Source organism: Leptinotarsa decemlineata, unplaced genomic scaffold, assembly GCF_025532065.1.
Source record: "Leptinotarsa decemlineata unplaced genomic scaffold, Ldec_3_MD MMD2_tig00026354_RagTag_RagTag, whole genome shotgun sequence".
In the NCBI taxonomy this organism is placed as follows: Eukaryota; Metazoa; Arthropoda; class Insecta; order Coleoptera; family Chrysomelidae; genus Leptinotarsa; species Leptinotarsa decemlineata.
In genome coordinates this window covers 6,940,552-6,955,040 of record NW_027412702.1, presented here as the reverse complement: position 1 = coordinate 6,955,040, position 14,489 = coordinate 6,940,552, and the positions used below count along the sequence as shown (strand labels likewise).

General features: G+C 31.8%; 2 protein-coding genes and 1 long non-coding RNA gene across 7 annotated transcripts in view; 2 read left to right on the top strand and 1 right to left on the bottom strand.

Moving 5' to 3' along the window:
• The window catches only part of LOC111505133 (uncharacterized), a 67,917-nt gene extending 54,251 nt beyond the window's left edge, over window positions 1-13,666 (bottom strand). Inside the window, exons 1-2 of the mRNA XM_074184529.1 lie at window positions 13,518-13,666; window positions 13,124-13,195 (exon numbers count right to left, since the gene is read on the bottom strand). The gene's annotated coding sequence lies outside the window, so the exon portion shown is untranslated. The remainder of the gene's footprint in view (window positions 1-13,123; window positions 13,196-13,517) is intronic.
• LOC111514832 (polyamine-transporting ATPase 13A3) overlaps window positions 1-14,489 on the top strand; it is a 53,336-nt gene that overhangs the window by 8,268 nt on the left and 30,579 nt on the right. Inside the window, exons 1-4 of one of the 5 annotated variants that reach the window (XM_074184519.1) lie at window positions 2,656-3,477; window positions 10,396-10,788; window positions 12,409-12,570; window positions 13,890-14,113. In XM_074184519.1, the coding sequence (XP_074040620.1) occupies window positions 10,698-10,788; window positions 12,409-12,570; window positions 13,890-14,113 (477 nt within the window). In that variant the 5' untranslated portion in view covers window positions 2,656-3,477; window positions 10,396-10,697. Of the gene's footprint in view, window positions 1-2,655; window positions 3,478-10,395; window positions 10,789-12,408; window positions 12,571-13,711; window positions 13,838-13,889; window positions 14,114-14,489 lie in introns of those variants that run through there. The other 4 variants (XM_074184521.1, XM_074184520.1, XM_074184522.1 and 1 more) reach the window with 4 other exon arrangements.
• LOC141486477 (uncharacterized) lies at window positions 5,022-10,418 on the top strand. Its single transcript, XR_012467865.1, has 2 exons — window positions 5,022-6,043; window positions 6,159-10,418. It is a non-coding gene; the product is annotated as an uncharacterized lncRNA (long non-coding RNA).

The window sequence follows — 14,489 nt, the reverse complement described above, 5'->3', positions numbered from 1 at the left end:
TGTTCATATAAGTAGGGAGGATTCCTATATTTGAATATTTTAACGAATATGCATGGTGCATGAAAACGTCTACGATTGAACATATTCAACCACTTCAAATCTGCTAATTTATGTGAAATTCTGGAACTTCTTCTGATACCAAATCCAAATATCAACCTGATACAAGAGTTTTTAACTTTTTGTATGCGACACCTGTCGTTCTTGTCTAAACATGAATAATAAACAGTGTCACAGTGGTTGAACTGAGATAAAACTAATGAATCACATAGCATTTTCTTGACATCTACATCCAAATATTATCTATGGGGATATATGAGTTTCAATGATGACCAAGCAATTTTAAGTCTGTGGGTTATATGTTCATGATTTTTTTTTGCTTCCGATTACATCAAATACACTCGAAATTATCATCTATAACGAATACTGGACCCGGATGTCAAGCAAGTAGCTGAAGTTGCCTCGTGGTGACTTTAGTGATATCTCTAACACACAAAGTGCGGCTGGCTTATGGTGATGACTCCGTAGGTACATTTGTGTTGTTTCTGCAACCAAGTGTTGCCTATCCTTGCACTTGACTATGCCGTACCTACTGATGACAGATAATGAGGTAGAGCTTCGTCCATGAATTTTCCCGCGTAGAATTATGTTTTGTGACAAACCATTTTGAACAGTTACAATATTTTTTTAATAACCCAAAACTTTAGGTTTCCAACTTCAAAATTGGCGAAATTCAATACAATCTTTGAACCCCTATTTTTCCCCTTGGGGGTGGAAATTCCTGATTCCCTTTCTTGATGCTCATTTACGCTATACAAAGAACCTACCTGGATATTTCAAGATTCTACGTTCAGTAGTTCAGGTTGTACGTTATTATAAGAGTGGGAAACAGCTAGTAATTTATATTTTTACTTTAAAAATATACTAACCAAAGAAATATGCCAACTGCACTAAGTAATGAATTGCTTTGAGAATCGAATTATGTTACCTATAAATAAATTTGCAAAACTAATAACCCATCCGTCCACAACGTCTGCCCTCACGCGACTGCCCGCTTTCGAAGTGCGTTCTCGGCGATGGCGCTTCATTGCTCAGACCGCCCCTTATTTACCCCCGCGCATCGTCCCCCGTCGTCTTACAATAGACGCGACGCGTAATGGCTTACTGCCTTGCGTAAAGTTTAAAGTTAATCTTATCGATATAACTTTAAACGATTCGTACAAATTACTTAGTCTAAAAGACAACGTTTATCTATATTAAATACTTAAAACGACAAGTGTATCAATTTTTATAAGAATATGACAGATATTCTAAAATGTGCATTGCAAAAAAAATATCGAATTTAATTGTATTTAATTTTTGCTTAGTATTTTGCATATAGTGGTTACCACATATATGCTATCGCGGACTTTTATCTAGAACTATTTAATATAGACAATCTTACGGTACGTTATCTTCATGTAACTCCAACGGTATAGGCAGCGCACGCCAAGATAGCTCTCAGGGAGCAAGAATTTTTCCGACTTACTTATTACTTGTCGTTATATTATGACCAAAATTACACAAAACCTTTGTAAATTATAGCCTACATGTTATTCTGATGTATAAGCTGTATTTATGTGAAGTTTCATCTGAATCCCCATACTCACAAACTTTCACATTTATATTAGTATAGATATATGTATATATGATCTATAAAATAAAGATCTGAATGAAATACTCGCGACAGATTTTGATTCTTGCGCCATCTATCAACATGTGTACAAAGTTGGGCCAATCTCATTTCTCGCGTTGAGAATTTTGACAAATCAAATAGGAAGTTAGAATCACCAGGGTTTCTATGCATCTTAAATGTAACTATAGTATAAAGATTCTTCATACTATAATGTAACCATTGAAATATGATTTTTTTCACTGTTGAGGGATATTTTTGTCTGACTTTTTGCTGTTGGCAACTCTGAGAGGAAGTGCATATTGACACAGAAGAGTAAATAATCAGAAGTTTCACCTAACTGCGGAAAAATTGAAGAGTACTTTCCTCGCACAAAGAGGTCGCCATCTTCTTAGGGAAAATTGCTCGCTGTTGAAGCAGAAAAGTGACAGAGATTGTTCCGGATAGAAATTCTGACCACAGAAAAAAAAGATTACTCATACCATTTGTTTGATTCTCTGAATCCGATCTGCCCCTTTGATGTCGGCACCACTGAGCCGTGACTTATGCGCAAAAGGGCGGAAGTCAATGAAATGGAGATATTCAACTTCAATGACCTCAAAAAAAAAGAGATGAAAATTCTTGATGATTCCATCTCTACATAAATACTAAAATGAATAACCTCATATCAATGAATCCAGTCCAACGCAAAACTAATATTATGTCATCATTCATTTTCTCAAAAAATCAATGAAACAATTCAAATGTAACCCAAGTACAAGTATATTTAATTCAAATACGTATGAATATTCACTACTTTGTTGGAGAGTCTCACCTTTTTCTCAAAATATTCAAGTCACTTCACTTGATAACAAGCATGAAAGTGTCAATAACGTTTCTTTTTTTTAAGGTCACGAGTTGCTGGATATCTATTAGTTTTCTTAAATGAACGGCTCTGCCCTCGAGTGTCCTTTCTGAATGTTCACCATTCTGTGATATTGATATGACACTTTCATTGCTTGCCGCTAGTCGTTAATGGTCGTATTACTCATATTCCATTTTGGCAAACTTGCTTGCGAATTTGTCATCTTTCAGTTCCTTGTGGTAGTTATTCAGGGTGTGATTTGTATTTTAAAGTTATTTGGTGGTTCTTTATTGCAAAATTTTATTAGTAATTCGGTTTTAAATCGATGCGCCCTTCTAAAATTCGTTTAAAAGTCTGAATATAAAAGTGATTGTCTAAAAAAAAGTGGAAGTTGAAGAGTGTGGCAACTGGATTATACCAGTAATATATCCAGGAAATTTCTGTTATCCTCAGCTTCAAAATGAAGATTTACAAAATGTTAATTTTATATCAGTTAATTAGAAGTCCTAAGACTGAAAATAGAAACCAATTTTCCAATTGATTTCCGAAGTTCTCCGTATTTTTATGACGTTGGATATTTTTTATCAGAAGAGATATTCAAGTGCCAGTGACGCATTCTTGTATATTAGCAAATCTGACACGTATTTCTAAGAGTTTCTCAGGTTATTAAAAATCATTGGAGACCTTCTTTTGCCACATATTGTGCTCTTATTCAATTATTATGCATACTAGTGATTATAATCCATATATCAAAGTGTTTTGTGTTATAAATTTGGACAACATCAACGGAATCTGTACAAATAAGATGCACAATATTGAATCTGCCTTTGTTACCTCAAGCATTGGTTATCGAGCTAAGAATGATCCTGGTGACTGACATATGCTTTGGAAAAGCTTGTATCATGGATATATGACGTTTACTTGATATCATTTTACACCAGGCTGATTAAATTGAATTTATGAAGTAAGTATGCAATTTCTATTATAAATTGAATATAGTACCTCATTTACACTTCTTTGTATAAGAGATCGAAAAACTGAGGAGCCGATAAACCTTCCGACTCATTACAATCTATACACTTCTCATTCAATAATGAATCTAAGATATACTCATATGAATAATTTCAATGCCATCTCTTTGTTGACTTTTCTAAAAATATCTTTGTTTTTTACCAAATAATTGGTAATTTTTAATATTCTGGGCAAGTAAGTAATTACGTTTTGTTAGAAGAGTACATTCTGCTGACCAGTCTGCACACTCGTTTGTATCACTTGCAACATACATATTATAGTTTATTGACCATAATTTTTTCCAAATTTATCTGTCGGAACTTTTTTCAGAAGTACCTCCCCTTCATGGATTGAAAATGTCAAATAATTGATTATTTGAATGGCTTACATATTAAACAACTCATACACACACATATCTATTTCAGCAAATTAACCTCTGCTGACATTTTTAAACTACTTCTACTCTTCACAATTATGCCACAAGATTATTATTTTTTATTGGCAATTGTAACAAGCAATGAACAGTATAAGCAGTATACTTGGTCCAATACTATTTATTATATTCATCAATGATTTTTACAAGAATAACTTGGACACAAATGAAGCTCACATCATAAGTTATGCTGCTAATCTTTCATTAACGCGCTAACTTGCCTGACATACTTAAAGGAGGGAACATCTGACTGCATAATGTTGAAATCAGTAATAGCTTGGAGACACCACCTTTCATCAATTTTGGCAGGTAAAAAAATTCTTGTAACAGGACAGTGAGATTTTGGAGCGTTTAGACTAACAATATATTGAATTGGACACGTCAGACAATCTTTGTTGTACCAGGATGAGGTTTTAATAACAGTATACTATGCATTTTGGAATAATTATTTAGGACGGCATTCCATAGGACCTGCAGGATTTCTCGTAGGGGAATTTTCAAGATTTATAGTATTAACCAGATCATTTGGACGTATTAAAAATAAACAGACTAATGTGAGATTTCCACTTGAAAGTTTCAAAACCATGACACGTGTTTCGCTACACAATAGCATCTTCAGACTTCACTTCATTATCTAAACTATTTACCTTTCTAAGAAAACTCATAAAACTGGAGAATAATGAAAACAATTTTTACCTGAGCCATCATTTTACCTACTTTTAAGATCTATTTTAATTACCAGAATTCTTGCATCTATTGATTCTAAACATTCCAAAAGATCATTTGGAAATACACCCTAACAACCAAGTCTACTGAACAAGAAATAAAAACAATTTTTTTTATCCCATGCAAAATTCGTTTATGAACATAATACCATTTACAGTTTTTTTAAATTTTTCAATAGTCTTTCGAAGGATTTAAGAAATATTGAAGTTACTGTTACTTCAAGCCTTCGGATTGTTGTGATAATTTTCCTTTATTATTGACGCATTTCTCATACAAACATTTTCTGTATTGATCATATAAGTATGTTTATATATATATATATATATATATATATATATATATATATATATATATATATTCTGTGGAAATGAATTATCTATCAAGTTCAACTACCACAATTCGTTAAGTTTTTTATTTTCCTTCTTCTGGAAATGTGGACGGTTCTGTAGAGAAGCCCATTGTTATTTTGTGATACAAGCACAAAATGTTGCTTCTTATTTCATAATGGATGCCTGGTTGGTTCTACTCATTCGAGCACTGCTATTGTGAATGTGGAATCGACCCTTACTCTGGTTCAATAGATATTCACTTGGTATCATTTGATACTTGCTAGGAATCGCACTTTGAAAGGTAAGACCTTAGCTTGCCCAAGTTTCAACTTTCCAGATTTATCATTCATATGGAAACAAAAGCTATTCATGGTTGAATTTCTGTCATCATCTAGATATAAATTGTGGGGATAATTTAATAGCACACTATGTAATACTTATATAATATCAAATACTTGCTTGAATGAAATGAATTCAAAAATTTCTTTGCTCACAATATTTCAATTTTTTTCTAAAAAAGTTAAGTACTTTTAACAAAAAGAAACATCACAATCACGTGGGTTTTCCAACAAGACTAAAACAATCCAAGCCAAGTCAATTTTTAACATGATTTTTCTTGTCAGGAGAACAATAAATTTCAGTTATTGTTCGCTAGTAACCAAAATGGGTAATTGAAAAGTTACAAAAGTCACAAAAGTGACTAGAAAAAAGTGAAAGAAAAAAAGAAGAATACAATGAAATAGGATATTTTTATTTAAATAAAAAAATCTAATATTTTGTTATTATTGATTTGTGTCAACATTAATATATGTTACTGTTATCGAGGTAGCAATAGTGTGCCATTAAATTTTTGACACATGAAATTGAATATTTGCCTCATGTAATAACAACTGAAATATCTTCAGAACTGTGAAAAATATAGTGAAAAAATATACAAAATATTTTCATTTCATCTTGTAATTCTCCACAAAAGGTTTTCTGCTCTCATTTATAGAAGATGTCAGTTAAAAAAACCGCTTTCAATTCATAGTGTAGGTATCATCCCCAATAATGCATTTTTTTTGCAACTACTTGTGTGAAGTACTAGAGGCATAGGTTGAGTCTATGAAATACTAGAAAAAAATTAGTTGTTTTGATCTATTCTAGTAAACAAGATGGGTCATTGCCATTGTTCACTTCTACAATTGATGATGACAACTCCCCCTTGCGAAGACACCATCTACAGCATCAAAAAACTTGAACTACAAATATCCAAAATAAACGAGGGTCCTAATACTTCATATAACTCGGATGGGTCAATCCAAAATGTATAGTAGAGTATAATATATGTGAGAATGCTGAAATTTTGAGGAAATGAATAAAACTTCGTGTAATATGTATCAATATAGGATCAGAAAACTAAAGTAGTATAAAAACAAGATGAAAATTCAAGTAATATAAAGTATTTGAATCACATAATTATTTTCAAGAAATTCAGTCAATAAAAATATATAAAAAAGTTATTGTCAAATGAGTGCTAAATGCAATTAAAAGTGAGTGAATTTTCAAAATATATCTTACAAGAATCACTTTTAATTTCAAATCGAACTCCTCATCAAATATTCAAAGAGAATCAAGATTTGCATGAATCCCAACTGTGTCTGACGAGTGTTTTTATCTGAAATATTGGTCACAGTTTGAGGGTAAAAGTAAGTGGTGTCTCCAATGAATATCTGTTTCAGTTTCCATTTAAAGGATTATGTACACATTCTGAAAAAAAATCTATTTAACTGAATGTCCATAGGGAAACATAGTTATTTCTTATTATTAATAATATTCATAATATAAAAAATCAGTCAATGATCTACATACACACTCTTTGAAACAATTGTATAACCAAAAAAGGATATTTTCTCAAGATTAATTGTTTTATTGAATGATGATATCACTCTGAATTACTAAATCACAAGGAATTCTCAGAAAATGTAAAAGGTAATTTTCAATTGTATTTTCAACATATAGTTTTGTGAAAAACAAATAAGTTGTATTAAAAAAACTGAATGACAAATGAATTAATGCTCAGAGTAGAAATAAGGATGCCATTATACAAATTTTTACTGCTAAAACTGAGATCTTGAAACAGTTATTTTGAACTTTGAAGGGGAGTAACTCTGAAAGTAGATCCGACCTATAAAATTTACTTCAGATTTGCCATCAGTCTACGAAATACTTGCGTTTTAAGCAGGGATGTTATGGAGCTCCGTAACTGAAACTATCGGATATCCAAAATAAAAATATAACCTTATCAGGTACAAACGTTTCGGATATTTTCGAATAAGGGCGGAATCTAATTAAAACATGTTACAATAGGTTTTCGATTCACCACTCGCGCGCCACCTGAATCGTGCATAGTTTGTTATTTCTAGTCATAACATAACCTCATCCATAACTGTTATAATAATAATATTAATTTTATTAGTCTCAAGATACACACAGTTTTTAGACACGTCAATACATTTTCTAAAATAGGTTTGAGAGGATAAGATTCGTCAATATAGTTTCTAAAAGATGCTTGTAGATAAATTAGAGTTACAAAAAAATACAAGTTAACAAGACAAAATTCCAATCGTATAAAAATTGACTAAAATGTAAAGCCATGACCTTTACAAATTATAAATCACATATCTAACATATTATATATAATCAAAGTTGAGTAAAAGTTCGGGAGGTGACCACAAAAGTGTCTCTTTCTTCTTGAATAACTTCGAAAAATTGATCAATTTCATATAAAGGATGTTTGGTTAATATTTTCTTCAATAAGTTTTTGAATCTTCTGAACGGCAAGTTACGAAATTCGACAGATGAGGCATTGTATAGCTTAATTCCTATATGAGCTGTAGGAACAAGGTTTGATTTATTTCTTGTATCATGTTGGTGTATATCCTTGTGAGCAAATTTATTCATCAAGTTTTGTTGAACAAGAAGCAGGTTTTCATAGACAATAACTGAGTATACTGTCATTAAGTTTTGCCAATATTGATCGATACTTTTCATCATAATTGGCAGAGATTATGCTTCTTACTGCAGATTTTTGAATGACAAATATTCTATTAAGATGTACCTTTGATGCATTATTCCAATTGATTATACCTAAGGACTGAATGAAAAAGTGAATATGTTGCAAGTGCCGCACTTTGATTTACTTTTTTTTTTAATTCTTCTGATAACAAAAACTGTCTTGCTAAGTTTACTACACATGCTATTTATATGATCTATCCATTTCAGGTCGGAATCTATTTGTACTCCCAAAAATTTGGTAGAATTTTTGTTATCTCGATTTAAGCAAATTGTTTCAAAAGTTAAGAGTTTCTGTTTTTTGTTCATTGAGAATCAAGTCATTTGGTGTGAACCATGATCGAGCTTTCTCTAATATGTCACTATGGATCATATGAGGATCATGTATTTTACCTATTTTTTTGCTCAAGGTTGCATCATCTGCATACAATATAGTTTCTATGTCTGACGAGTTCATCACGTGAGGCAGGTCGTTGATATAGATTAGAAACAGAAGTGGCCCCAATATTGACCCTTGTGGCAATCCTCTTAATATTTTTCTTTTTTTCACTTTTGGTATTTCCTATATCAACAATTTGATATCTTTCATTAAGGTATGGCTTCATCATGTCCAGGCAGACACCTCTCACTTCGTGATGAACTGAATTGCAACAGTTTGCCTGTCATATGTAACTTTGTATTTCTCAAGTTTATTGAAGTTCTACTCCAACTTTGGTATTTCACTGTGATCCGCAGTTTCAAGTATATAATCAACATCAATAACTAGTCATTTTTGTATTCAGGCGTAGGTACTCGATTCAATAAAATGAAGGAAAAATCACTTTTATTTGTTACCATCGTTATTGCAGTTTCGTCCTATATGGTCGTTTTCAAACTCATACAATGAAACTTATTGTATTAGTTTGAAAATGTCCATATAGGACGAAACTGTAGTAACGATGGTTACAAATAAGAGTGGTAAAAAACATAGAAAGTTTCATTTCTCATTTTTCATGATGATCTCCTACTACATAGTAACGGCTACATCAATCAATTCATTGAAGGAAAAGTTTTGTGTTACATACTGAATTAATTAATTTATATTGACAAAATGCGTTCAAATTCGAGTTTCATTTGAACATTTAATTAAGTTAATGTAGATTCTGCAAAATGTAAACTGTGTGATAAAAACTTTTCACGGAAAGGAGGTGGCACTTTACTGAAACTTCATCTCAAATCAAAACACAGTGAAAAGTACAATGAACTTTTGTTGCTGGAACAAAATAACTAGCAAGAACCACAGAGCTGACACCTATTCAGCTTGAAGACAGGCAGTACACAAATCTAAAGAAATGAACTTTAAATGTTCGGATATACCTACACAGTAGGTTGAATGGACTGACGCCTATCAGAAAACAATTACTCCACTACTGTGTAGGTATAACCGAGATAGGCTTGAACATTTAAAGTTCATTTCTTTATATTTGTTTACTGCCTGTCTTCAAGCATAGCCCACTGACTAATAAGAAAGATTTTCTTCCTTATTCAGAGGAATCGGGCAAATTTCGGATATGCAGTGGGTTAGTACCTCGTCCACTAGATGGAGTTACATTTTTGTTGTTCGCTCCAACTTAATGACGAGGAATGAAATACTTTGAAAGAATTTCGATTTTCAATTATGGAATATCATTGACTTTAGGTCGATGATGGCCACTATCTTGCACTGAAGAGTGGCTGAGGAGCCCGAAACCGGTCTGCAAGTGTGCCCGTTCCAAAATTGAAGGTCGACTCTTTCAGTTGTATTGCCAATTGCATATGCAAGAAATTTTCTGTGAAGATTCCTGCACTGACGCCTGTAGGATATAATCCAACGTCGTTCGTGGTATTAGCCAGGGAAGTAGTTGTTTTCTGATAGTCGTCAGTCCATTCAACCTACTGTGTAGGTATATCCGAGACGGGCTTGAACATTTAAAGTTCATGTCTTTAGTTGCTATTTTTATTTTATTTCAATCTAACATCTGTAACCGAAACTATCTGAAACTAACGTATAATCCGAAATAATTACATATCCGAAACCGATATAATTTTATTCCTATTTCTATATCTGTATCCAGATCTGAAATTTCATATCCATAACATCCTTGGTTTTAAGGTCATATCCACAACATCCTTGGTTTTAAGGGAAATATTTAAAAAAATTGTCAATATTCTACTCCATGCCAGGTCTGGTGAACTGCCACTTAAATTATTAAACTAAACTAACAAGAGAAAGCTTGATGCACTTTCTGAAAGTCAAGTCAAATTTTTGAGATGTAACATAAGCCACTTATCATTATTACATATATTTTAGGTGATAATGGATATCCAAATGATCAGAGAAGGCATTGCAAGAGTTCTTCAGGAGAAAGAAGCTTGAGATTTGGACATTTTGTGAAAAAAAAATATATAGAAACATTGAGTTATCAGTGGTGGAGAGTGCATCAGTGAAAATACATTGTCAGTGAGGACTGGATTAATTTTTCTGTTCTGCTGTTTTTTCTAATTGTAGCAAACATTCTTGAATAAAGGTGTGTTTTTTGTTTAGACTTTCACACGATACAAAGAGTGTATCTAATTTAAAAAATAATTGTATGTTAGTATAAATAGTCCAATATGAGTTCGCAACGTGAATATTCAAGTGCGGTGAGTCATGGAGGAGCTGATGTTGAAAGAAATGAGGAACAAATTGAGGATCTTCTTAGAGGTAAATTTATAGCTTATCAATTGAAAACATCAACCGTCTTAAATTAGGTTGTATATTCATATTTTATGTTGAACAACTATGAATTCATTCGAAATTTATGAGTAAAAAATATATATTGCTGTATATTCTGTCAAATAACTTCCAAATAGTGTAAACTTTTATGGCCGGATATAAAAGTGTTTTAGCTCTTTACAGTGTTTGTTGACCGTGGTCTGCAGGTTGTCATTCTTACCATTTTGTCTACGACTCAGGAAGTCACTATCAAAATGGTTTTGTTCCAGTTGCTGGATTGAATAACCTGATTTGTGTGCAATTTAGAACAGGTAGTCAGATTTTATTCATGTCAGTTCCCTTTTCCTTTGATTTAAGTGGTCTCTGTGTTTTTGAATTTCCATCTCCTCCCTATATATTCTTAGACAGTTATTATGATATACTCTCAGTTATTAAAGTTATAATACAGCTGATTTATCGGTTTGTCTGAGAGACAAGTTTTCTCATAATTAGAGAGTCAGGTTCTTAAACCTCTTTTTTTGTGGTTCCAATCTGCAGCTACATGGGATCCGGCATATCCCTGGTGTTGCTTGAAGTTCCCTGAGTTTCTTAAACTCTTCTGAATGTTCTCATTGACCTGAATATTGGTTTCAATCTGTTTCTTCAGAATTCCACCAATCTGATTCGTAATGTTTTCAATGTTGGGACTTATTTTGATGTTCTCTCTCTTAGGTCATATTGACCGCTATACCCATTCCCTTCGAAGACATTCTTTAGGTGATATAGATTTTCGGGTTCAGAGAAGCGTTGGGCCCTGTCAACGAACGTTTTAATTACTCCAAACTCAGAATCACTATATATAGGGAAACGAGGGAAATTAAAAAATATAGAAAATTTAAATTGAAAGGAAGTAGAAGTTAACATAAATGAAATCTGGATACCTGTTCTAAATTTTACAGGCTATTCTCTGTAAACTCGTACATGGCTGTCCTCACCAATTTTTCTTAAATCAGTACGGCTTCACAAAAAACAGTAGGTACTTATTTATTTAAATATAAAACTGAAAATTCATAGTGCTGTTGAATTTAGAACAATAACAAGTTGAGAGGAAAGAGTATTTTGTTAGGATGCACTGTTTGGAACCTTTGGTGTAGTAATGAATATTACTGGAGTTTCTTCCCAACACCAAATCATTATTTTTAACAACTCGACACGTATTTCGATCACCAAGTGATCATCTTCAAGAGGAAGATTAAACTGGTTTAATCTTACTCTTGAAGATGATTAAATTGGTTCAATCTTCCTCTTGAAGATGATCACTTTGTGATCGAAACACGTGTCGAGGTGTTAAAAATAACCCATCTTGATACAAAAAAATTTGTCATACCTAAAAATATAGTCCCTTCAATTTTATTAGTAGTATTTCAGAAAAGACTATACAGCATTTAGTTATTGACAATAATAATAATTGAACTTAAGTCAATCGTAGGTTAAACTTAAGTCAATTGTAGGTTGAGTACAAAATGTGTATAGTTTCTGATATAAAAATATTTGATCTAAAAAAATTATGTTTTTTTAAAATTTAATAATATATTGTTATGAAAATACTAAAATACTATGTCCGGACAGCATCTGTAGGGGCCATTGAAAGGTTACAGAGAATTGCCCATACACAAATCAAGACACATAATCCCATCAATAGGAACGAAGCCAAGCCCACCACCCTCCTTGATAATGTCTACCACGGTCGTAGACGAAACGCCAGGCAAAAAACTGCAGACTATGGTACAAGTAGGTACAATTTCTAGTCCAATTCATCATTGTAATAAATATCTAAAGAACTCACATTTCACTCATGATTCCCTGCATTTTATTTTGGTTTTGAAGTTTTTCAAGATACATATGAATACTTCAAAGTTATTTCAACCAAACATTATTTTTTGAAAGCATTCCAATTCAGGATTAGTTTATCGTGTTGTTATTGAACACCTTTCTGTGACACCTAATGACTTTTTGCTATCACTCATAAGATCTAAACTGGCTAAATTTGATTGATCAGTGGCAAACATTAGCTTTTTCAAATGAAACTGGAATCACAATTACTATTTTATTTTTGTATTAAAAATTTAACAGTTTTTTTATTGTTTCGAGATTACTGATTGCCGTCTATTTGATTAAATTTTCAATTGTATTTTGCTAACATGAGTGGATGGCATTTCACCAGTAATGCATGCCTCACATGAGACAAATTTATTGAAATTGATGTATTTGTTCAAACTAACCTTTTTATGGTAAAAATATTCATCAGTCCCCAAGAAACAAACAAAATCAGTGATTAACTTACCAATATCTCCGTTATAAGTCTAACTATTTGTTGAGTCAGTATTTGACCATTTTGTAATGGTTATATCCTTATCTGAAAGCAGTGAAACCACTATTAAACTTTGTGTTTTCAATAAAATTGAAAAAAGGTTCAGTTTAGAGAAAGCTTCAATTACATTAGGTATATAATAGAATTAAGCCAAGGATTTTCTTATTGAAGTTCTAGTCCTTGAAAATTTGATATCAGTTGATTCAAGTCAGCATCTTCATTTAATATTATATATCTTTACCTTTTTCGATCAGTCTATGCTCTGTGTATAATAATTTAATATTATAATATAGTGCTATATTACATTGAAACTAAAACAGTTATATTCTACATAACTAACCCATGATCATAAATTCTGAAAACTTACCAAACTACATACTATTTGAAATAGGCCTCTGCACCGTGTCATCGAATCTAAAAGGTTTGTTATGACTGATAATTCAGTCTGTAATATGTAAGTATCATTCGTAAAATAAGCTAAAATTGTAGCTTGTTTATATATCTCTATCTGCATAAAAACTTTTATTTATGATATTACCCAACTTGTGATAACATCCAGTTTAACAAACATTTTCAAGCAAACTGATCATTTATATCCAAATTATTCACCTCGGTCAATTCTTTAAGCTTTATAGTATACTATGGAGGCAATAATAGAGACCTATTATAGATTTTACGGCATGCTGGGTAAAATATATTTTTGAGATTATTGGGTAGTATTATTTTATTGTTTTTTCAGGGCCAAAGACAGATGAATTCACAATGTACCTTAATAAAGGTGAAGATGATGAAATGCAGCTGGTTTGCTATAAAGAGAGTAAATTTAAGTTGATAGTTACCCACATATTTTTCTTACTGACTATTGGGATACTGCGACTCATTTTTCACTGGATACCACATTTGTATTTGTATGCTACTTCATACAAATGTAAAGTGGAGGATGCTGATAGAGTATTGGTCATTGTAAGTTTTTAGTCTGATTTAACTCTTATTTAACTGAACAGATATTTAAAAAAAATCTTTCAATAATGTTCAAGCTGTGGTATAAACAATTACTTAAATTGTCTATTTCTGGTCAACTTCAGATACTTTCTGTTTGCATTTTTGTATTATATGTATAATAATAGTTTCAGTATTTATCAATCATGTAAATGAATGTAAAAAAATCAAGTATTCTATTTTCAGAAATTACTATGGCTATAATTTCAATTAATCATCCACTTCAACACTATTCATTGTTCTGTTTCTAATAATTATTATTTACATTTTTATAAAAAATAAAATATCTTAAACAAATTGTTGGATCATGTAGCAATACATTTCTATAGAATGACAATGG